This window comes from Cotesia typhae, unplaced genomic scaffold (assembly GCF_013202065.1).
Source record: "Cotesia typhae breed Kobodo isofemale line unplaced genomic scaffold, CoteBio_Ctyphae scaffold_13, whole genome shotgun sequence".
In the NCBI taxonomy this organism is placed as follows: Eukaryota; Metazoa; Arthropoda; class Insecta; order Hymenoptera; family Braconidae; genus Cotesia; species Cotesia typhae.
The window spans coordinates 7,220,075-7,246,676 of record NW_027423774.1 but is presented as its reverse complement, the minus strand read 5'-3'; the positions used below and the strand labels follow the sequence as shown (position 1 = coordinate 7,246,676).

The following is a 26,602-nucleotide window of genomic DNA, read 5'->3' as shown; positions in this document are numbered from 1 at the left end:
AATAACTGTCAATATGGTAGTCTGGTGAAGATATCTGAAATAACACAAAATTTTTTAATTCAATTTTTTTCAGTTCCATCATTAAGCTTTCATGAAGAAACTTGATCGTGCTTCGTTTAATTGTAATTAACACATTTTGATTGGCAATCACACCGCATTTTCTCAATTTAGTCGGCCATACGTTTTATTTTTTAGTCAACTCAATTTTCGCAGTGATTCCACTACAGAGTCAACGTATGCAGGCGTATTCACTTGTAAGCAAATTGCATAACCGAACAGGAGAGGGCGTTTTATTGAAATCATAAACGATGTGCGGAGAATTTAAAAATTTCAAATAAAATACGTATGCCATGTTGATTTTACCTAACTTTTGTTAAACGTATCATAAAATAATATTTCATTAATTACATTTATGCATTTTATAGGTTGACTTACTTATAAATGTTGAAACATTAAAAGGATGTTCATGTATCCTGAAAAAATTTGAGGTACTCAATGACGCGCGCCAAGTACGATAAAAAAATTTTTTCTTAATTTTTAAATTTTCAACAAATTTTTTGTTCGGATTGTGTTTTTATGCGTGTTTCGTGTAGGAGTCTATTGAATATACCAAAAATTTATGTTAGAATGCATAATGATATTGTAAGAAAGACTGATCTGAACAAGAGTGGGAGTAGGACAGGAAAATAGTGGGGACAGAACGTCAATAGAAGCAACGATTGGGAACTGTATACGGGAAACAGGAAGGGTGCAAACACAGAGAAATAGAGACTATGGAAGTGAGGTGGAAGAACTTGAACCGCGCGCATATATGAAGAAATGAGCAGGGATGAATCAAGCTACGTCATGGGGTGGTATCTAAGGCGCGTACGGTTAGTGGTAACAGATACGAGAGTGAGTATACTTGGATTTGAAAGTGGGAACGAAAGTCAGGGGTATATTTTGTAAGGGTAGATACTGCCGAAATAGGGGAGGAACGTCACGCGGATAAGGACTTACGATGATGGTCCGAAGGTGCAACCGGCACCGAGAAATAAATTTATAAAATGTGAATCGTGGCTAATGATAATATATATATTTCTCTATTTGATTCCATTAGTTAGAATAGCACTGCGCACGCAAATCGGATAATAACTTTCTCTCTTTCGTTTTACCACGACATTGTGTAATAAACTTGGACGAACTACCTTTCACCTTTAATGTGAGTGATAAGCAAAAAATCCGTGCCATTACATAAAATTAACCTAATATGCCCTTGGTTACTATTAAAAAGTATTCATGCACAGTTCATGCCGAAGATTATTGTTGAGTGAGAGTTTTTAATTATTTAATTTAAAGATAAATTTATTCAACAAAAATAGCTTTTGGTGACGCAAGTGAATTGCGATAATGTGTGAAAACCATGGCTAGCTTTTCATTATCACAAAAAATAATTTTTTTTTTACAACAAAAGTGTCAGAATAATTACAAGGGCTAAGGTTAAAAAACTCCACTTGAGACGAGCTTCCTGACATTCCGGACAAAAAGCCTCAGATTAAGACTAAAAACTCTATTTAAATACGTAAGAGGGTAAGTTTTAATAACAAACTCTTATAAATCACAAAAGCTTATAAAAATCAATCATTTTCGGTTTTCATAGTTTTTAATCATCTCGAATTCAGTTTAAAAATTAAATAATTATTCAAAAATTACATAGTAAAAAATTTTTCGTTAAATGTAACTCCTAAATTCTCGTTGATGACTTTTTTTAAACAAACTTAGTGTTAATTCAACACAATCTGTGTATAACGATAAAGTAATACAGCTCTATATTTAAAGTACCAGCTCCGTGTTAATAGTGATACAGCTTTGTGTTAATGTAACATCAAAAAAGTGCTTCTTAAGTGTCGAATAAAACTTTGGTGTGTTGCAAAACGGATGCAAAACGGATCGATCGAATCACACAAATGATTATGTTAAATCAACACACTAAAATGTTAAATTTTTAGACTTTGCAAAAAAAAAAAATTTTTTTTTTTTTACTGGGTAGTTTTGTTAAAGTTAACTTTAATTTCGAAATGTAGTTAAAAGTTATTTGATCTCAGATAATTTTCGTTAATCAATAAAATAATAATTTATTTTGCTTTAAAAGATTTTGTTGCTCGTGAAAACTTGAATATTAGCCTAAGAATATTCGAGGTAGTTTTTCATGACAAAAATGTCGGCATCTAATTTTTCAAGTTACCTAATTTTCTAAAATTGTACCGAAAACAATAACATTATTTTTTTTTTTGAAAATTTTTAATTTAATCACAAATATCACGGAAAAGTTCCACAAAAATCAAACTTCTGTAAAGTTAAGAATAGTAAAAAAAAGTTTTTTCCCCTCAGACTTCTTTATATAATGACCAAACTTTTGTATTATTCAAAGATTAAAACTTGTCTCAGTAATCAGAATTTACTTTTATTCTGTTTAAAACTTGTAATAAAGCGTATTAGTTGAATGGCTACACAACTTTCATATTAGAAAAAGTGATATTTTATTTATTTATTTATTTTTTTTTTTAATTAAAATACCTAATAGGTTTATTCATTAAAACTTATATTAATACTTGTAAAATTGCATCGATTATGTTAAATACTAATTACACTTGCCATTTTGCTTCAACAATGTGTATGATGCTGATAAAGTAACATTTCCTATCCTATTCGAGAAGAGAGAGCCAATTATTATCTTTACAATGAAAATTCAATGCGTCGAAAATCGTACTTAATTTTATGAGGCACAAATTTGTATTTCTTGTGTAAAAACTATGATTTTTGATATCTGTAGCCAGTTACACTGAGAAAAAATACAAATTACATTCAGACAAGGATTTCTTGACTCGAGAATTTGTTAAAATGTACAATTTAATATATTAATTTGTGGATAAAAGAATATCAATATCTGTTTCTATTGTTATGAGCAAACAAACGAATAAATTCACTTGAATTGAAGAAAAATTGCTTGAGTTATTTTAATTAATTCGAATAATTTCCAGACAAGAAAGAATTCTTCAGACAAAAGTGATTTTTCTCAGTGTAAAACGAAAAAATTAACGATAAATAATGCATGTGTTGATTGAAAACTTGGTTGTTTTTTTAAAGTTTACCAAACAAGTGCGTTTCTGAAAAATTGAAATTAACTCTAAAAGTGAGTAACAGACAACAAGTAATTAATTCTTCGCTGCACAATTGAAATCATTTAATAGTAGTATGACTAAACACGAGAGGTTTAAGATCAGACAACGCAGATGTTTACTTTGATTCCATAAGTTCAATTAATAGTTCATTCGACCCATAATAAAGTCAGTACACAAGAAATAATTAATTACTGAATCATTGAATGACTGAAAGTTTAACACCTAATTATGTTTTTTTATTATTAGTATAAAAGAACTAAGAATATTAACGAATTAATTATTATGCGTTTTAGATTAAATTTAGTATGAACTAGTATCTTTATATACAATACAATATTATATGCGAAACAAAAGGTACGGAGTCAAATATAAATGAATACTACATATAAAACTTTTAACATAATTAAATTAACTGAAATAGTAGATGATCTATGATTTTAATATAGATTCAATTGGAAAATTAGGTTAACCCTAAAGTCCATCTCTGCAATTTCCCGCTAATTTCATTGCTAAGCGTGTAACATTACACTCATTTTATTTTTTAGTTTTTCGAGCTCAAAAATAAGATTCTTGTGTTATTTTGAGCGTTCCGAGCGCAAAAAGATAGCTTTTCTGTGTTTTTGAGCTCTTCGAGCTCAAAAGTCTGATGGCAGTTTCATCGGCACTATTTTTTTAATTTTCGAACCACAATAACTTTTGAATAAATCAACCGATTTGAGCTCTTTGAAGAAACTTAGGGTGCGAACTAGTCAGACCAAAAATTTCATAGAAGTTCTGAAAAAAAAATTTTTTTCCATTTTTTTCGACAACGTTATCTCACGAACGAATCAACCGATTTTGACACCAGACTGGCAGCTAATAAATAGATTTATGGATATAAATAAAAATATCTATATTTATTTACTAATAAATCCGTTATTTTTTAACTTCTTGCTCAAAAAATGAAAAGTTTTAAAAAACTGGGCGGTTTTTTTTATTATTAAAATTCAGAAATTGTTCAATTATGAAATAAATAGAACAATTCGTAACAGCAATCGAGTTAACTCAATTATACTGAGAAAAATTGATTGTTGAACATTGAAATAGTTAAACTATGAACTATACATGCAGATCAGTTCGCAGCGCCCGTGACACCCCTCTAGATTTTAACGCAGACGGACCAGGTTCGAATCCCTCTACATCCGAGTTTTTTTAGAATAAATTTCTATCAACCAGGATTTCATCACCTCAGAATAATAACAATCCAAATAAAAAACGAAAATGAATTTTTTTTCATTATCTTAGCTAAAATTGGATTTTTTTGCCTATGCTTGGCCGATGCGCGGCCAATGCTTGATTACTATGTTCGGCCGACGCTCAGTCGTCTATATTGCCTTGGTGTTAACATCCAATGCTCGCCCAGTCTTGGCCCAACGACATTTCACGATACTCGGCCGATACTCGGAGATAGGTTGCCAGTCTTGGTCCAATATCGGACCAGACTTGAAAATTAACTATGGTCCAGTTCTGGTAACCAGGCATGGGCTAGTAGTGACAACCAAACGTGGCGCAGTTTTGATTACCTAGCTTGGGCCAAGATAGGCTGACAAGCTTGGGACAGCCTTGGCGATCATGCCTGAGCCAATGATAACAACCAAGCCTGGCACCCTGTTGTCATCCCAGACTTTTACCAAAGCTGGGCCAAAGCGGGTTTACAAGGTTTAAATATCAGTGCCTTAATAACATAGAAAATAGTTGTTTTCGATGCGAATGCGCAAGGGTGGATATTTTGGTAAGTTTGGTGACGTCTCGAGGCTGAAATTATGGGCGCCTTCTCAACAAAGCCGCGTTATTATACGGTCGAGTGAAACAAGACCGTTTATTACGTACAAGATTAGTACAGTTACTAAAGTTTAAAGCAATATTTTTAAGCGGATATAAAAATCTTGTCAATAAAAATAAAACTGTCACACATAAATAAATTACTAGCTAAAATATAAGTGAAAATTGTTTACAAGAATCGACTTGTTGCCAGGAACTTTTTTTTTTTTTTTCGATTCATGTTCTCCCAGGTGGACGATTGTAGAAGTAAACGAAACTAAATATTGTATAGTACTTTTTAGCATCCATGCGGAAATTTAGAAACAGATAGAGAGTGAGAGAGATGTCAGTTATCGATACGTGTACGAAGAAAGTAGACTTCAACTATGATTGGCCAGATATCATACATTTTACCCCTCCTAACTGTAGCTCAAAAATCCAAATTTCGCGGTTGGTATTACAAAAAAATTTTATTTTTGTCTTCTCGCTATTATTTGTCAATACAGTGTTTTGAATATGTACACGGAAAGAAAATTAAAGGAATTTTTGCAATTTTTCTATTTTTATATAGACTTGTAACGGTGGACCATACTTTCCATGTAATAATTTTTACGATGTACTATCATAAATTTCATTCAATAAATAATACTAGTAAGAGACTTAAAAAGTCCAATACTACAGAGAAAATTATACAAGAAGTATTAGTCACCTTTACAACTCAACATCGTAAAAATTAACAGTCGCTTTTTTTATAAGAAATTTTAGGGAGGGAGAAGGTAGGAAGTTGGATTTATTGGTAACTTTACAGTTACCGAAAAAACTAATCGGAATTTTTGTCCAGGAATCGAACCCAACACTTTTGGTTGGTAGTCAGAGACTCTCCCTCTACGCTACTCAAGGTAAACGACTATTAATGTCCTTCAGCATTTAGATAAACTTGGAGCTTAGCGCTGTACACGGCCAACATTTGCACTAATTCAAAAACATTCCAATTTAACTATTGTAAAATTTATTATTTCTATTGAAAAGATCCAGAGGCAGCGCTGGAAATTTTCGTCTAAAATATTTGAAAGTTACCGATACTACGAGTATAGTTCAACATTTCGATAGTTATATTAGAAATTTTCGTAAAATTTTTTTGACGTGTAGAAATTCAATTTTATGACAGCCAGCACAATCTAATATAGTTCAAATAGGGGAATTAATCCTGCTTTTGCGGGTAAGGAAAGAGCTCTTTTAAGGGAGGTTAACACATCTTATAAACCTGACTAAGCTAGGTTACGCTGTCTTAGGCGGACAATAACCCGAGAAATTGAAAATGTAAGATATACTTGGAGATATGAGATACAGGTAGGATCTTTTGCCAAGTATACGTTTGAAATTACTTGAGTCAGAGCTACAGAAGTCCATGTATTTCGTTGTCGGACACACAATTATTTATTCTTTCTGGAGTAACTGTAGAATGAGTCCCTTAAATTCTACAAACTTGTCCTATCGTTACAACAGAACAATTCCTATAATTAACGAAAGTACAATATGTATTGTATATTCTAGCCAAATTACGTAAAATAACTTGCGTAGGTGGGTGCGTGGGTTACTGTGGGTGGTTGTGTGGGTAATCGAAAACGGTAACGATATTGAATGTAAGTAGAAGGGTAAATAAAATATTTTCGGGGTAAGAGAAACCGAGTGGTATTTTGTTTATACAGATAACAAATAATGGATCTTTTGTTTTTATTGATGGGAATAGTACATTGTAGGACAAAAGATGAAACAAGTTGATTCCAGACGAAGGCGAGGGCAGTGATCACCTTGGTCTAAAGTAGTCATGTTTTATCACTTGCTTATGACTATATTTTTTATATTTTTTGTATCGAAAATCGAAGTTCCAATGTTTGGAACTACACAAAATAAAACAATCAACGGAATTTGTTCTGGTTCTCATTGAAAGTCGTCAAATAATAACAATAAAGATTATACTGAAATTATCAAGAATCTATCACCGTTAGATTTTTCGAATAAAAATCTTTTCAAAAATTGCATTTTTATTATTTTTTTTTATTTCCATAAGTGAAATTACAAAAATATTTTTTTTTAAGATAATTTTATTTGTAAAAAAATTATCAGATGTCTGTTGATTTTAGTAACATCAAAGTCATTAATATGCTTAATGAAAAGTTGCAGTCATAAAAATTTTAGTATCAAAACTCCGAACTCGAATGTTTTTTTAATTATAATCAATATTAATTTCGCAATCGGTACTTTACATGATAAAAATGAAAGTTTATTCTGAAGTCACTACTGATTCTTCACAGTGTTTGTATGAAGTCAAAAGAGTTTGGAATAATAATAATTAATACAATCAAAAATGGTGATACTTTAAATGTGAATCATAAGATTTTTGATGATGCAAATAAATATCATGACCGTAATTTCATTAAAATTAAAAAATTAAAACTTATCTTTTTACAAGAATTTACATTACTTAGATGTTTAATGCTTTCTCATGAAAGAAAAAAAAAACACTTGTTCAATGTTTTTATACAAATAATAAATTATATTTATTCACACCTACATGTATCCACATAAAAAATAAATGTAAGATCGACGTGAAATATTTTCTATGTCTCAATATTGATTTTCACAAGTCGAGAATACTCTGACATGACCTTGCATCTCAAAAATTTATATTTTAAAAAAGTAATTATCCCACCATTTTATCAAAAAATTATATCGATGATCATTAAATAATTTTATTTATTCCGAAAATTTGATTATTCTTGGACTATTTTGATGTCTTTTTTACTTCTAATTCATTAACCACTTGAGACTCCTAATAACAAAATTATTTCGAGTGAAAATGTATCCTATAATTAAATTTTCAATACTCAGTTGATTAATTTGAAAAGATTTTCTAAAATTCCATTCTGAATTATCAACGCCGTTACTTATAGTAAATGAGTTTCTTAAGCATTTAAGAAAGCTCATTAAAATGATTTTTAATTATATCCCCTCCAGGTAAAAATGTCGTACCAAAGAGGGTCTTCAACAGATTGTTTAAAAAAATTAGGAAAACGTTTGCCCCTGAAAGCCATCCATGCAACTTCCCGTTACTTTCGTAATTAAGCGCTCGAAATTGCACTTATTATGTTTTTGAGCTCTTCAAGCTCAAAAATCTAATTTTCGTGTAGTTTTGAGCTCTCCGAGCTCAAAAGTTCAATAGGAGTTTAATAAATCACCATTTTTTTAAATTTTCAAACCGCAATAACTTTTGGATGAATGAACCGATTTTCACGCGGTTAGCGGCGTTCGACGCAGTTTTTTAAATTTTATTATATACTTTCAAACACAAATTGATTAGACCGAAAATTTCGGTGTAATCCGAAAAAAACACTTTTTGTCGATTTTTTTCGTCAACGATAACTCACGAACGAATCAACTGATTTTGACCGGCTTGGTGGCGATCGACATGGTTTTTTGATGTTAAGAGCTGATTAGTTTCTGGGATTGATCGGTCAAGCCGTTTAAAAGTTATTTAAAAAAACCACATTTGAACAAATTTTTTTTGTAGTTTTTTTGAGATTTCTGAAAATCTACGGGTCCGAATCGGTCCAAACCATATTCAAAATCTAAGTTCAGACAAGCTCTTTCGATTGGCGTCAACCGCAATAGAATCGGTCAAGCTGTTCAAAAGTTATAAGAGGTTTACTTCCACACACACACACACACACACACACACACACACACACACACACACACACACACACACACACACACACACACACACACACACACACACACACACACACACACACACACACACACACACACACACACACACACACACACACACAGCATCGCGGGAGTAGTCAGGGAAGCTTCCTGAGACCTTAAAACGTCGAGATCTGATGAAAACTCGATTTTGGCAAAACGGGATGAAAACAATAACTTCCCGATTTTCTTAGCGGGAATAAGTTAATAAAATTGAAATGATCCATTTCAAAATTTCTGCAGCTTCAGCTCTCATTAATGTGTTCCAAAAGATGCAATTATCGTAATCAGAAACCATTTACATAAAATTTAACAGATAGTGAATGTCCCCCATTGCTAAGAATAAAAGGTTGCGTGTGTATGTACGTAAACTTTTTATAACTTTTAAACAGCTTAAACAATCAAAACGCGGCTTGCGACTTTCGAGAGAATTCTATACAGCCACAAGTATTATAAAGATAGTAATATGAGTTACCTCAATTTTATGTGAATTTGAACCAATTTATCCTTCTAGATTCTAAGAAATTTCGAAAATAAAATTATAAAAAAATGTATTTTTTGAATAAATTTCAAACTACTGCATCGATCGATTTCCGAATCTTATTTAGAGGGCTGTTTGCCCTCAATTTTAATAAATAACCTCGATTGCTCCAAACTTTTTCAAAATCGATTGATTCGTTTGGGAAATGTCGCAATTTAAAATGTTAATTCAAGCAAATGTTTTTACCAGTATAACTACTCGATTTTCGAGCTTTTAGAGCTCAAAAACGTGTAAGAACTGTATTCAAGAATTCCATGAGCTCAAAACATCGTCACATATAACGGAGAAGTTCCTGGGATGGCCTGCAAGGTCAACAATTTTTCAAATTTCTCTATGTTACATCTAGTAACGTAACATCGAAACTCCAGCTTTTGATTGAAACTTACCCAAGCTTGATTGAGTCCAGACAATCTTGACATACCCTAATTTAATCCGTTAATATTACCAGTATTTTTTAATAAAAAATGGTAACACGATCACTAAACATCGTAAAGAGACATTGAACAAGTGTATGTGAAATTAAAATAAACATTAAGCAATGACATAAGTTCTTACAAAAATAAGATAAACTTCAATGTTATTATTAAAATCAAACGACATTTATATTTACCGGAATCGTCAAATTAATCTTTTGAATTATTGATTGTATTAATGCAGTGGCAATGCCATCATGTAATATAACTTTATATAATTTATCATTTCTTTACTTATGATTAGTACTTTTATTTTTCTTTAACCCAAAAACGCAGTAATTTTTCTTGTTTAACTGTAAAATTTCACATTTAATCATAACATGTAACGCCTTTTGTTTTAAGAATTAATTCCATGCTTCATCAGTCATCAATAAAATGAATTTTAATCTACTGGATGATTCATAAAATGTGATAGAAGAATTGAATAGAATACATGTTAAAATTCCAAGTCTCTATCATATTCACATCTTCAGCTTCATATATTATGTAATAAGATTGCATTTATTAGTAAATTTCATAGAAATTTGACTATTGCATTGGTCCTCATGACGGAGCATCCGAAAAATTGTGCCATTTTCCCTCTCATTTTGTTGAGATGATTTAGAAAATACATGTTGTTCAAAAGTTTATATATGTATGCATATACGATAGAACGTGGCTTGTCACGACGAAAGCGTTTTGAATTAATTACCGATCTTTTCTAAACTCAACATACTTGATCTATCAATAATGAACAATGTCAAGTTCGTAGATGAGCTTTAATCGGCGAAAAAGTTTACAAATGACGGCATGTCAAAATTTTCTAAATTCCTTGAATAACTTTTGAATGCAATATCTCATCAGGTTTCTGAAAATTGCACCTGAAAGCTATTTAAATAAGCTTCATTTACCATATTTGAATATATATTTAAACCTAAAATTACGTCATCAGTTTAATATCATTTTAAAAAATTTGCTATTGCATTCGTTGACGAAAATAATTTTATTTCTAACTTCCCGCTAAGAAAATTGAAAATTTTCCACTGAAGGGAAGTTATTGATTTTGATCCGACTTTCGAAAGTCGAGATCATCGGATTTTCACGTTTTAAGGTCCCAGGAAGCCATTTTGACTATTCCCACCGAGTTGTCTGTGTGTGTGTGTGTGTGAGAGAGAGTCTGTGTGTGTGACTATGTGACTCGCTTATAACTTCCCGTGATAAAATATTCTGATCAAACCTGATATGGCCTGATCTAGACCATTCATATCAGGCCTGATAAATGGAAATTGCCCATATTAAATTTGATATAGCCTGATCAGGATTGATATAGTCATATCAAGATGTAGAAAAACCTGAAGGATAAATGAAATTTATTATTTATGATTTTATTTTGTTGCTTAGAAAATATGAATGTCACTAATTCGTAGTAAATAAAAATTTATTTCAGTTTCTCGTACGACTTTATTCAAAAACAAATACACTTTGTAATAGAGTACAAAAATCCTACTTTTTTTGGAACTTAACACTTCAAAGTCAAGTATCTAGAAAAGGAACAATTCCGCTGCCATACGCCATCTATCGAAGACTTTTAATACTAGTTTCGACAGTGCGAAACATGTGATTGCTCCATGGTGATGTCTTTGTAACTAACTAATATGTTTTCAGACTAATAAATATTTCATTGATTATTTAAAATTTTTCGAAAATTTTCAAATAATCTCATTATTGCATGAATAAATAACTGAAAATTACATTTCATGATGAATCTTCAAAAGTTATTGAAGTTTGAAAATTCAAAAAATTGTGTTCTATGAAACGGTAACATGACATACAATCTGAGGCCATTATATCCGCGACAAAAAATCCTTGGCGTTATATCCGTGCCATTATATCCTCGATGTTATATCTGATAGGACAGGAAAAAAATTAGACGCGGTCCAGAGGCGAAGCCCCCCCCCCCCAGTTGAAAAATTAATGACGTTATATATGAATGTAATGTAGCATACTTGTACATGGGTATGTTGTAATTGATATATAAAAGGCGTATTTATATTTGTAGTTGTCATTGTGATGATCATCACTTTAACATTGTTGTGGATTATTAATACTATGTTGACAATGTGCCCAAGTATACTTTGGTTTAATCCTCTGGGCAAGGCGTGTACGACTCAGTCAGTGTTGTGCAATTGATGATGATGATGATATTTCCGGATATAATATCCGCGAAGTTATATCCACGCGTCACTAAATTTAGGTGAATGTTAATGTTGAGGATATGACATCGCAGATGTAGTGTAGCGGCTATTTTGTCGCGTATATAATGACCATGGATTCTGTGTCGTAGAAGTCTATGAAACCTCTATCAGATCTCGATATCGTAAGACTGTATCGCTATGATTACAATTCGTATTCTGATAGTAACTATTTTCTAAATTGCCATGATAACGATACTACGTAAAGCTATTTTATATTAGTAAATATTAAGTTTTGTAATTTAAGGTTAATGTAAATGAATATTTAAATTAATGTTATGAACTTAAATTATCTATTTATTCATATATATATATATATATATATATATATATATATATATATATATATATATTTATCACATATAAATGAATATTTACAAAATAACAAATTAGAAAAGATAGAGTTACAGTTAATCTGTAAAAAATTATACTTACAGGATAAAATAATTTATTTCAAAATTCTATTGTATAGTAAAAAATTTCATTTATTTAATATAATATGTAGTTTACATTTTGATTTTTTGTTAGAGCAGTTGGATAAGTATCATATAAAATTTCATAGGTTATTATATAATATTCGTTTGAAAATGCAGTAACTTTAAAAGCATGTACGTAGTTATCAAAAACATTTATTATTTTTTGACATATGAAGAAAAGTGTGTTATTTTTTATAAAAATATATTTAATAATCCCAAAATTATATTTATCATCAATTTCAGATAGACATAAAACCATATTCAGTTTAAATAAGTTTTTATATTTTTCTACCCAACTGTAAAAGTTGAGTAACTCATTATATAATAAATGATATTTCTTAAAAGAACACTCAAAAGTAAGATTAAAATTTTTTAGTATTTGCTTATAAGTGGGACCAGTCGTTAGTAATGATGAAAACAATGTATTTGAATATAATTGATAAGCGAGTTTCATTTGATGTTTTTTTGATAGAGTCTGGCATACATTAACTTTTGAATGAAAAATATTGGCATCCAGCTTTGATTCTTGATGCTTTGCCTCAAAACGTATACACGAAGTATTATTAATAGGACCCGATGCAGCAAGCACAGACCCATAGTGTAAGAGAATATGATCTTTAAATTTTAATTGCCGTTTTAATACCCGTCGAGCTAATAAATGGTGTTCAGTAACCAAATTATCCAATATACTTTTACAGTCTTTTTGAATAAATCTACTGGAAACAATGTCGAGTATTTGTCGCAAGTTTAAATACACTCGCCAAACTATATCATCTTTAGGAATTAAATCACCCACAATTATACCGAAATGACGAATAAAAGTTAATAATTCTCCCGCTGACATTTTTAAATTATCAATTTGTAAATGAGCAGGTAAAATCTCAGGAGGTCTGTTTTTAGTTTCTAAGATTCCGTAGTCATACGCTTTCATGCGGCTTGACAATTCGGTTAGAGGAAATAATTTTAATTTGTTAACGTAGTAATTTATTATCGCAATTAGGTCAAAATGAAAAACACTTTTTAACAGATCATGCATCATGTCTACGGCAAAATTTTCTGTGACGTGATAGCCAGGCAGTGATTTAAAGATGCATTGTTTTTTTTATTCCAGTCAAATTAATATTGTTCATATTTAAGTCATATTCATAATTAGTATGTGTACGTAATAACGATTTGTCTTCGATGGTTGAGAGAGAGATCGTTGTAATTTAGTCATTTTACAAAACCTGCAGCAATAGTTCGCATTAAAATTTTCAACAAATCCTAATAACGAGTGAAGACCTAAATTGTCGCCTAATATTAAGCCTAGCTTAAAATAAATTTTTATTTTTCCTTGAGGTAAATCAAGTTCAATGCCATATGTTTCAATAAATTTTAGTTCTTCAATTAATGTTGTATATACTGCATGGTTACCAAATTCCTGTCTATCTTTTGATCTATAAATAACAGCATGAAATATCGAGTTTAGACATTGATAATATGGTGGTAAGCATGGTATAGATACATATGTCCCTGCTAATTTGTGTTGTCCAGCATGACTACCAAGACCATTACCTACTTCGTAATCATCGCTGAATAAAAAAAGAGGTAAAACGTACTTGGAACGGAAGTTTTTTATTTTATGTTTCCATAAATTACTTTGTATAAAGTTAGAAAGTGCTGGTTCATTTTTTAACTGATTAACATAATCCAAAACTGTGTTAAATACATTAGGTAATTGATTGACGTTATTGATTGTTTTAAAAAGATTTTTAATATCTGAAACTACTACTTTGCCGTTAGGATTATTTTGATAACTATTTTCGAGGCTTTTTTCAATCATTTGAAACTCAGAACCAACTATGTTATTCATAATTTCGAAAAAATTTTGTATTTGGTTCCATGGTATATTTTTTGAACTATGAAGTTGGAATATTGACTCAATTAAGTTTTTACGAGTAAAGTCAAATAATTGTGAATGGTTTAAGTTATTGATTACAGTACTATTACAATCTAAAGTATTTTTTGACATATTGTTGGAGGACATTGTTAAAATAAAAATATTCAGACCATTAATATTAACCTAAATTTAAGTCTCTAATGAAAGTGTCAAGAGCTGGAATGGTTCCTGAATCTTCGGAATCTATTTTGTATATGGCTTTTTGTAAAAATAACCACGGGTACGAAGATTCTTTGGAGTATTCAAGTTGAAGCGCGAAAAAACTTTTGAAACAGTAATCAATACATTCGATGTTCGAATTGGCTTCGTATCGAATATCGTTTATGATTACAAGCCTTTTAATAATTGTTGTTAATTCTGTTCCAATTATCACTGGTAGAGGCTGTTCTGTTAAACCATACTTCAATAATTTATTTTTACGTTCAACAAGTTTCACACATAGATCATTTTCATCCTGAAACATAATTTATTCATTGTTTATTTGTTATAAGTAGAAATCAATTAATACTAAAAAACAAATAAATACTCAAGTAACATAAAGTGTAAAATAGCACATAATGAGATATTTTACTTCAAGTTTTTATAGTTAAATGTATATTTTGAGTATTTATGTATAGTAGGGTGGGTCAAAAAAATCGAATAATTTATTTTTGATTTTATACTCTGAAAAATAGGTTCGTAGACACCTAAAAAGAATTCTCTCCAAGTATAAGCTCTTAATTATAACGGGAAGGTCCTCCGCTTTGCGGGTTTCTATTTTTTTCGAATAATCAGATAAAAAAATTTATATCTCGCTTCCAACTGCTTGGAAAAATATTCCGTGGCATAGATTTTGTGAGAAATTGAATGCTTTACAAAAAAGGTCTCTTATGACTTTTTCAAAAACTCAACCGATTAAAAGATATTCATAGTTGAAGTTTGGCTATTTTAAGGAAAATATTCGTTTTTATTATGAATTTTATAAGTCGATGAAAAAAATTATTTCGGATTGCGGAACTCATGATTTTGTAGGAAATTTACTGCTCTACAAAAATGGTCTCTTATGATTTTTTGATTAAGTGAAGCCGTTACGAGATATTCATCGTCAAACATTAACGAATATCAATATTTCCAGTTTTTGATCAATAATTCGATAAATTTTAATTTAAACTATGAGTTTCAGGAAAATTTACATAAATTTGAGTTTCGATCGATAAAGAAATGTTATAATAAGTTAGATAAAGAATTATTGGAATTATCATTTATTTTCCTTGGAGAAATGCCTCAAGAAAAGATTTCTTTCAAACGTCCTGGTGCTGTTCATCATGCTAGATGGATGGCTAAGGCCATTTATAGTTTGAAAATGTATCTATTCAGAGATGAATTCAAACTCTCTCAGAAAGAATTGCATGGTCTTCGTCATTTCTGTATTTTTATAGTCACATTGTATTTAAAAGCTTGGTTTTCATCAACTTCTGCAACAACTGCTGCTTATCATGACTTGCAGTTTATGAAAAATTTATTGGAGTACAAACATATCAATCCTTTGATTTCTTCAGCTACGTGTGAAAAAATGATTTCGCACTTATGGTATTTGAGCGATGAACTTGCCATTTTATCACTGTTTGACGATGGCGTTCCATTAGAAGTAAAAAAAGTATTGTTGAAGCTGTTAATACTCGTGAAGGTACAGATTCTAAAGCTAAAAGATTTGTAATTGCTAAAAAGATTTGAATTCATTGGCGCAGAGAACTCTGAGTGACTTTGTGTCTAAAAGTCATTAAATCTTTTCAAAATCTTCGATCTACCGTATGACTTTCTTGATGTCGATGTTGAATTATGGCCTACTAATGAGAGTTATCTCGAAAATAAAGAATACTTTCAACAACTAAAAGTTGTCAATGATTCAGCAGAGCGAGCTGTTGCATTAGTCAGTGAATATAATCAATGCTTGACAAAAATGAAGAACAATTCCAGTACTTATTGCAAGTTGTCAAAGAACATCAAAAACATTCCCAAATTGTAATAAAAGAAATTATTTATAGTAATAGCGTACTGTTATGTTAAAAATATAGACAATTATATTGCAATTGATAATTCAATAAAAAATTTATCTATAAAAAAGTTAAATACTGGTTGTTTCTCACTTGATTCAATACTTTTCATATTAAATTTGACAAAGAAATATGTCATTCACTTCAAATTAAACTAATCATTGGCTATATGTCGAAAAAAATGCTCTAATCTCTTGTTTTAATGCAATCAAACAAGCTCAAGACTGAAAACAATATTAAAAAAATTGTTTATAACATTTCTTTATCGATCGAAACTCAAATTTATGTAAATTTTCCTGAAACTCATAGTTTAAATTAAAATTTATCGAATTATTGATCAAAAACTGGAAATATTGATATTCGTTAATGTTTGACGATGAATATCTCGTAACGGCTTCACTTAATCAAAAAATCATAAGAGACCATTTTTGTAGAGCAGTAAATTTCCTACAAAATCATGAGTTCCGCAATCCGAAATAATTTTTTTCATCGACTTATAAAATTCATAATAAAAACGAATATTTTCCTTAAAATAGCCAAACTTCAACTATGAATATCTTTTAATCGGTTGAGTTTTTGAAAAAGTCATAAGAGACCTTTTTTGTAAAGCATTCAATTTCTCACAAAATCTATGCCACGGAATATTTTTCCAAGCAGTTGGAAGCGAGATATAAATTTTTTTATCTGATTATTCGAAAAAAATAGAAACCCGCAAAGCGGAGGACCTTCCCGTTATAATTAAGAGCTTATACTTGGAGAGAATTCTTTTTAGGTGTCTACGAACCTATTTTTCAGAGTATAAAGTCAAAAATAAATTATTCGATTTTTTTGACCCACCCTAACGTACATACATATAGACGTACGGACATCATCGTAAAAATAGTCAGGAAAGCTTCTTAGGGCTTCAAAACGTCGAAATCTGTTGAAACCTCGATTATTGCAAAACGGGGTAAAACCAATAACTTCCCGATTTTTCGAAAATCATCGATTTTCTTAGCGAGCAGTAAAAAAACTTTTCATTCTATATAATGATTGTGCTGTGAAGTCTAATATATGTTGATAGAATTATTTTCTTCTTCTAACCTAAATAAATCAATTTATATGATGATAAAGTATTATTCTGCTTGAATATGATATTTCCTGCATTACCGCATTTCCCAATACGACGATCACCATCGATGACAGTTCTTTAGTCAGTACTGCTGGAGTAGAGGTGACTAAAAACTGTCGAGGAGGTCCTTATCCTAAGTCAACTATCGACTGGAATAAATTCTAAGGGAAACGACTTCCAGCACCGCCAACTTCAACGAAGAATGAAGCGGATACTTCTCCGTGGAGAAGACGATTTGAGACTAGACGGTCGACCAATACAGACACGCTTTTACGTAGTCGGTAGTATGGAATTTCTATCCACTAAACTATCCCATTCCTAGTTCACCGAACAGGTGCAAGGAAAACTGGATTGGAACCGCGTTAGCATTACTTCAATCCAGCCCGTGGTTTGTCTCACGACACCTGCTCCTGAGCACTGCTCTTTTTCAGTGATTTTTTCTTTTAAAAGGCACTGAGCGTAAGCTACGACAGCTGACCAGCTATCTTTCTGTTCGAGTTTGCAGGTTACCAAGCTTGCAGGGGACAGTGTTATGCCTATAATTTCTTCAGCGCTGATTCTATAGTCTTTTTACCGTATAAACTCATAAAACGTGTGATCGGCGTCGACGATTTGGTCTGGACAGTATTTACACATAGGCGTGCAGTGCAGTTCCATCTTGAAGAGATAGGTGTTAAACTGTCCATATCCCATCAATAGCTCGGTAAGGAAAAAGTTTATGTCCCCGTGCTTCCGTGAAAGCCAGACGTTGATGATTGGGATCAGGCGTGCTGTCCATCTACCCGTCTCCCCCGGTGTCGATCGGTTTTGCCGCTCATGTAACGTTTCCTTCTTCATCTTCACTCTTGTCTCCTTAGATTTGTCACCGTTCATTTTAGCGGGATAGAGTTTTGCCACTGTCTTCCATTATCGTGGCCACGATGTCATCAGCAAAGCCCGTAACCTCTACTTGTTTCGGCAACGGGATTTCTAGGAGCTCGTCGTAGTCCGCATTCCATCAGTCAGGCCCCATAATTGAACCTTGCTGCTCGCCTGCCGTTATATCATGTTTCTATGAGTCTACCGTGGTTTCTGTAATCAACGTCCTTCGTCGAGGTAATCATCGAGTATTATTAGATTTTCTGGGTTTGTGTCAAATTTGTACTCCAGAGCATCTAAAATATCTTCCCAATTCGCACTGTTAAAGGCGTTTTTGATGTCTAGCGTAAAGAGGAGGCACACCTTGCGAGCTCTGAGGCTACTAGACTATGCTTCTGTGACTGTCTCTATGACTTTTTGGATCGACCGTTCTGGAAGCCATATTGGTTAGTGGCAAATCCTCCGACACGATCGATATTGTTACGAAGTCTTCCCTGTATGAACTTCTCGAGCAGTTTTCTAGCAATGCCCAATATGCCGAGTGGTCTAAACGACGAAGATGTTACAGGATTTCCTTTACCTTTGTTTTCTTTGTTTTCACAATCCAAATCGCTACCGTTCCAGTTTTGTCTGCGAACCATGTTATTCTATTTTGGTGGTTTAGATGTTGCTCGCAGATAAAGCAAACGTCGATCTTTTTTTCCAAAGAATCGCGAACGCAGTAAGTTTTGCACACATCTATTCAGGTTTCCTTGTAGTACGAGCGTCATCTCTGCCCTCTGTTAACTTCGGCAAGTGCGGTGCGGGATGCCTCACAAGCCTCGGAGCCTTAAATATGACATAAGCCACCCTGAGCATCTTTGTCCGGTGTACAAAGGAAGCGTTTCGGCTTCTCTGGACAATTTACAGACATGTGGTTTTCTCCGCCACATTTGCAGCACTTGCTTCTGTCAGGTCCTGTATAGTTACGCGTTTGATGGCTAAAAACCAAGGCTTTTAAAGCAACGAGTTACTTTCGCAACTGGGCGAATGCAGCAGTTAACCCATCCGATCTTTATACGGGCTTTGCCAAGGGCCTTGGTTGCGCTGGCCTCGTCTATCTCACTGAAGGCTACCCGTTGGCCTTATGGCGTAAGTGTTGTCAAATTTACACGTTTGATCTCTGGGCTGTTGATGAAGTCGCGTTTAAGTGCTTTATGGACGTCGCCCTCAGTAGAGACTCGATCCAAGTCGAGGATCCCGATCGTTGTTATTGGTATGAGCGTCTTGACCATACCAATATTAGCAGTAGCTGATTTTACCGCGTTGGCAAAAACACTGCTGTCTTTGTTCTTTCGAGCCATTTCGAGAACGCCTCCATGCTTCGTCCGTTTAATAGACTTTGTCTACACCAGTCTCAACAGGGTTTACCTTAGCTTCGATTTTCTTCAGGAGATCTGCATAACTATGGCCTTCTACTGGTTGGACAAGGATAGTCTTAGTTCTTGTCTTCTTCCTCCTCAGTTTCTTAGAGCCACCCTTACTTGGCTGATTTTGGGCTTTAGTAGATTGAGCCGCTGGCTCCTGTTCTGTTTCCTTCTTCTTTTGCCGAATCACTATGGTCGAGGTATCCTCTCGGGCTGTCTTTTTCTATGCTGGCTTGGCAATTGCTAAAGAAGGGCTGGGCGTGGACAGCTGCCTCTTCCTGTTGTTTTTTTCTTGCCATGGTGGTTTGGTTGAAGTAACCAGATGTGGCTGAGGGTTTGTTGTCATTCACGGAAATGTTTGGGTGGTTGACGCCGATATCGTTGGTGTTTTATCTCATGATGGAGATTCTTCTTGTCTTTAATGAAGTTGACTAACTCGTCCATTTTGCTACCGAGTCGCTCTATTGGCAATTGTTGGCCAGTGACGGTCGGTAAAGAACTGATCCTTCCTCGGTAAGCATGTTAAAAAACATTGTCGAACGCCGCTAAGTACGTTAAAACCGCTGGATTCGTTCGCAAAATATTTGATTTAAAAAAAAAAAAAAAAAACAAAAAATCATCAAAAAGATCGAATTTCTTGTGAGTGATGACCATGCACAGCGCTAAACTCCGAGTTTATCTAAATGTTGAAGGACTTTGGTAGTACAGTTAAGTTGCGTTATGAGCCCGGCTAGTTGTCTTCATCTCCTAACTAGACTCGCGTTAATAAGAGAGAGACACTAAGAGGGCTTGACTGTAGTTTATTTCGGATAACGGTTACTGTAAAAGTAGCAATTAGTCCAACCTCTCTCTCTCTCTCTAAAACTTCTTTAAAAAAAAAACCGACTATCAATTTTTACAATAGTTTAATTGTAAAGTTCACAAACACATATTGTATAATTTGTTCTATATTATTGGACTTTTTGAGTCTCTCGCTGATCTTGTTTGTTGGATAAAATTTACAATAGTAGATCGTAAAAATTAGTAAATGAAAAGTATAGTCTACCGTTACTATTTTATGAAATAAAAATTACCTTAGTAAAATAGTAAAAATTTCTTCAATTTTCTTCTCATGTACAGACAAATAAGTTATAATCAGTTTAGAAGGATGAAATGGCAGAAAAAATGAAGCTCGTGTGATGGGCTTTAAAATGAAATTTACAAAAATTAGATAAGTTATTTCGTTAAAAAGTTATCCGCGAAAGAATATGAAAAAATACGAATTTATCTGATTTTGAAAATTTTGAAACTTTGTAATTACTAAACTATTTGATCAATTAAGCTCATTTTTTTAACTTGACCTTGGTATTCGTCTAAAGAGTAGGTATGTTGAGTTTGAAAAAGATCCATGATTAATTAGAGACGCTATCGTCCGGATAAGCAGCGTTATATAAAATATATATGTAAACTTTTGAATGGATAGTATTTTTTGAACCAGCTTGATGAGCTGAGTCAGAAAATAGCAAAATTTTTCAAGAGTTGCATCATGAGGACAAATGGAATAGTTAGATTTCTATGAAATTTACTAAAAATGATTGATATATGCGTAAGATAGCATAAATCTATTTTGTTAATCGTTGCTCAAAGCACGAATTCAACGAACTCATTATTTTTAATGCTGATGTCGACTATTGAGATTCATTGTAGATATAAAGATAGAGACGTCACAATAGTAGTGTAGGAATCAAAGATCAAAGAGTATACTGCAGTATTAGTTTTCCTTGTCGTTGTTATGTCCAAGGGCGTTATTAGAGCGGTAGCGTAAACGGTGGAGGTTTGGACTAACAGTTTAAAGAATACGCAACAGAGGTTTTAATTCCGTTGTTTTAATTATTTATGTGGGACGTTTTCGAAGTACGAATTTACCACGCCTTCGTTTGAGACTGTTCGGATTTTTATGAGAATAAATGTACTTACTCTCTGCAGGAATTTTAGTTGTTATTGGATCCGTGATTCTGGGGGCTGCTGTTAGCGCCTTTTCCTGACTTGGGCCCTTTTTGTTGGTTCTCGCAGCGGATGGAGTTGGATGGATTTGGGCTGCTTATTCTAAAGGCTTCTTATTTCGTGAAATGAACTGATTGAAAACTGATTTTACTTTTATTGAGATTTATTTTATAAACATTAAAACTTACACTTTCACAAATTGATTCTTATGTCGTTTAATTTAATGAATTTTAATAAATTGATTTAGCTAACGTCCTGCAGTCCCCCGTAGGATAAAGTGCGCAAATTTAGCTTTTTAATGATATTTTAACTTACTGCCCGGATGCTCGCCTAAGTGCAGAGCAAATTAGAATTTTGAGATTCCGGTTCTCTAAGATTGTAATTAATAACTAATACGTGGCCTGCCGGTTGAACCGAGTCTGAACTCGTCTTAAGTGCAGCGCAAATTAAGATAAGGGACTTTTACAAGGCACGGGTCCGTCAATTAAACGCGGAAGTCGAATTAATTGCTCAAAGACCAGGCGTTGGCTGTTGATCGCCTTTTTAAATACTCGCGGTGCTGAGATTGCAGAAGTCCCCGCTAGTCAACCAGCAGTCGCGTAGCTTATATTTTATTGTGGCTTTCGCGCATGGAGAAGACTTCCATCTGCGCGGGTGATTTAAATTTACGGAAAAATTTTGGGGTGGACATAACATCGTCAAGGTTACGTGCTTTGAAGTTGGCAATGCTCTCACGAGCAATGAACTGAAAGGTACATTAAGATTATCTTTTTTTTTTTTTTTTTTTCAATAAATTCTATGATACGTTCGTTAATCATAAATCACCTTCATTTGATTCTTCTTTTAATTTTTTAATTGAGTAAAAAATATATTATTAGGTCCATTCAAAAAAATATACTTATTTAAAGAGTTTGTGAATTTTAATTCCTAAAAATATTTATTAACAATTTAATTATACTCAAAAAGTGTTGAAAAATTTGATCAATTATTAATTTCGAAATTAATTCTTTCCACGATTTGACTTTCATCCCTGTTTAAAAATATTGATTGAAAAGAATTAAAAATGATGAAATTCGAATTCTGTTCGATAATTTCAATTCTTTTGTTTGTATACATAGATATATAGTTTGCATGGAGTGACCGTTTCTAAATTCTTTTCAATCAGTATTTTTAACCAAGAATAACATTTTCTGATGTGCAACTCATAAATTTCTCTTATAGGATTAAGGGTGGTCCGAAGCATGAAGAAATGAGTATTTTCAATATTTTTTTTTTACACTATCCAAATTCTATTCATTAAATTAATGATACCGAATTAATAACTTCCTAATTTTTTAAAATTATTAAGTTTCATTTCAGAAATTAACTATTTTAAAAGGGCTAGCTTTCTATATTTTCAAGAAGACATATAAAAATGTTTCTAGTTTTTTGAGTTTGCGCTTTAAAACTGTCCAAATCAATTACAATAAATAAATTTATTCTAAAAGATAATTTTCTACTTCCCACTTTGAAAATTAATGATAAGAAAATCAGGAAGTTATTAATATCACTCTAAAAACTAAAAAAAAAAAGCGTTCTTTCATTAATCACTTCTGAACTTCAGGATAGATCAATTTTCTCCATTGAAACTTCATTTTTACTTGAAAAACTGCCTGGAATGCTGCAAATCATATAAAAATCGGTAAATTTATTGTAAAACTGTCGCAATTTAAAAAATTTTAAAACAGGTGTTTTCAAAAAAATTTTTTAGGTTTTTGTGCTCAAAGATCTTAGAAATATGCATAAATATTTTTGAGCTAGGAAAGCTTTGATATTTTCATATCTTTAGATATTCGTAAGGTATAATTATGGAGATAGCAGGAAGTTCCCACCTAGAAATAAGGTTATCTTGAGACTGATCGGAGACGAAGTATGATTTAGACATCCTTCATGATTCATATAATTTATAAAAAATCATAAATTTAAACCAATTTTCTAAATTCAAGTCTGCTCAAATTCGTTGTTTTGTCCACAAGTTTTGACAATGATATATGCTAATCAAACTTTACATTCCTTAATCTTATTATGGTTGCATCTCCGATCTTCTATTTACGAGTTAACTTAGCCAAGATATGTTTGCTTTAGTATAAATGTACTATTTTGTACTAGGGGTTAAAGTTTTAGTCAATGATTTAATTTTATTCGGGATTTAAATCTATTAACTACTAACAACTTCGAGTCAAAATTAGATATTAAATTGGCAAACATCATCTAGATTATTATCTTTCGTTTTTTAAACCACTCGTTTCATCTCACAGTATTGCATGCATCATGAAAACACACTCTCATTATTTTATCATAACGTGCTAAACAAATTATTGTTTTAAAAACCTTAATGAAATACAGACTTTTTAAATGATTGTGACTAGACTTACAGAATATTTCAAAAATGAAGCTGGAAATGATCATGAACCGAGAGAAGAATCTTGAACTTTTTGGGAAGCTCATCAGAACAAAAAAGATAGAAAATCTACAAGGTGAACAACAAAGAAGCCATCAACCTGCTGATTCTAGTGATGCTAAACAGAAATTACAGGTAACCTAATAAAAACCATAAATTTAATCACACACACACACACACACACACACACACACACACACACACACACACACACACACACACACACGCGCACGCGCACACACACACACACACACACACACACACACACACACACACACACACACACACACACACACACACACACACACACACACACACACACACACACACACACACACACACACACACACACACACACACACACACACACACACACACACACACACACACACACACACACACACACACACACACACACACACACACACACACACACACACACACACACACACACACACACACACACACACACACACACACACACACACACACACACACACACACACATATATATATATATATATATATATATATATATTTAATATATTTTATATATTTATATAAATATATATTTATATAAATATATATTTAATCACATGTAGTAAAGCACTTAGTATCAATAAATCAATACTTATTGATCAAATGATTATAAATATTAATGGACTTGTTTCACAGGTTATTGTATGTTCATGATATATTATTTAATTGGATTTGTCATTGTCTTTGGAATATTGAATATGCTTATCCGATACATACTTCCTATCCAACATCCACTTTTAGAACATTATCAGGATATTAAGACATGTGACGTATGAGTTGACACAATCCCGATTATTCATTTTATTAAGAATTACTTTAAATCGACCGTTTTTTATCATAATTTAACGATATCCTTGTGAAATTTTAGAGAAGATATATCAAACACAATTCACCATTTTCATTTTAATCATTAAAGTCAGTATAATCAATCAATCAATCAATATCAACTTCATAATATTTATGTTATATTTAGCTGTGTTATAATATGATGGAGCTTATCTTTCATGATCATTAAAATACATATTAGCTATTTCAGTTATTAATGATTTAGCTATTCTTTCTTAAAAAAATTATGATTATAAATTCCTACTGTCCCAACAATCAATCGATAAAATTTGAAATCAAAATATATTTACCTAACATTGTATAGAATATTAGTATTTAGTAACTTTATACTTTCGTTCTAATCATTTCTCTGAATTTAGTTAACAATCGAATTTGTTATTACAATTTATTTATTTTGACAGTTATTATAGCAACGGTAACCGTAGTAACGGTAACCATAGCAACGTTAACCATGGCAACCATATATATATATATATAATTCTTTTGTTTTAAGGTAGATTTTTTTCAAAATTTAACTATAGTCTTTTTTAATTGCACAAAATGGTTATTTACTAATATGATCAAAATTTTTGAACACCCGAGTCGATAAAATGTACTTAGATGGGCTTAAATTTAATATTTTATTATATTGTTTAATTTATTCAACTCTGGCAACTGCGAAAAAAAATCATGATCCACACAATACGATTTGCTGTAACGCTGTACAAGTTTAGTTATCGAGAGGTTAGTTAGTAATTGAACACTGAAATAGATTGCTGTGGTAGTGATTGAAATTGTTATTAACATCTCTACCAATCACTCCCATGATGAAACTCTATTATTGTTGTGTTGTAACAATACTTTAGATATAGTTGCGATAGCAAAATTTTTTTTTTCTTTTTAGTGCACTCTTGTATTTTTATTTGTGAATTTTATACTTTATTGCTCAATTAATCGTTCTTCAATTTGTTCAAATTTTAGAACATTATTAGTCTTTGACCATTTTATTCACAAAAATTGGTTAGTTGAAAATACGAAAAAATCTATATTTTTTAAGTTAATACGATAAACTCACTAATTGGCTCTTGAAGTTTTGTAAAGTTATAAACTCACGGACTTGAATACATAAAAAAAAAAAAAATGACTATTCAAAAACTTAATTTTTCGAAATTGAAATTAGGGTAGACTCCACATCCTAGCTCAGATTCATAGTTCAGGTACCAATCGCAAAGCACTAATCGATGTCAAAGTAATCCGAACATCAACTGCCGTAGTCTCAGAAATTAAAATTTCGTATTTGTACGAAATTTTGTACGAAAACTAGCTCTTTGAGAAAAAAATTTTCTTTTGTTTTGATCGCCGTTATTGAAAAAGAAGTTTATTTATACGTAGATTTTTGAATAAAAAATTTTTATTGAGTTTTTTAGATAATTTTCATATCAATGAAAGTAAATTATGGTTATTAGTTTGTTCAATTTATTTTTAACTCCTTTGATATTTTCTTTTATGAATGCA

General features: G+C 31.9%; 1 protein-coding gene across 3 annotated transcripts in view; it reads left to right on the top strand.

Moving 5' to 3' along the window:
* The first annotated feature begins 927 nt into the window (after window positions 1–927).
* Window positions 928–26,602, top strand: part of LOC141534865 (solute carrier family 7 member 14) — a 68,111-nt gene continuing 42,436 nt past the window's right edge. The window contains exons 1-2 of one of the 3 annotated variants that reach the window (XM_074254471.1): window positions 928–1,569; window positions 24,192–24,358. In XM_074254471.1, coding sequence (XP_074110572.1) covers window positions 24,212–24,358 — 147 coding nt within the window. In that variant the 5' untranslated portion in view covers window positions 928–1,569; window positions 24,192–24,211. Of the gene's footprint in view, window positions 1,570–22,923; window positions 23,037–24,191; window positions 24,359–26,602 lie in introns of those variants that run through there. The other 2 variants (XM_074254469.1, XM_074254472.1) reach the window with 2 other exon arrangements.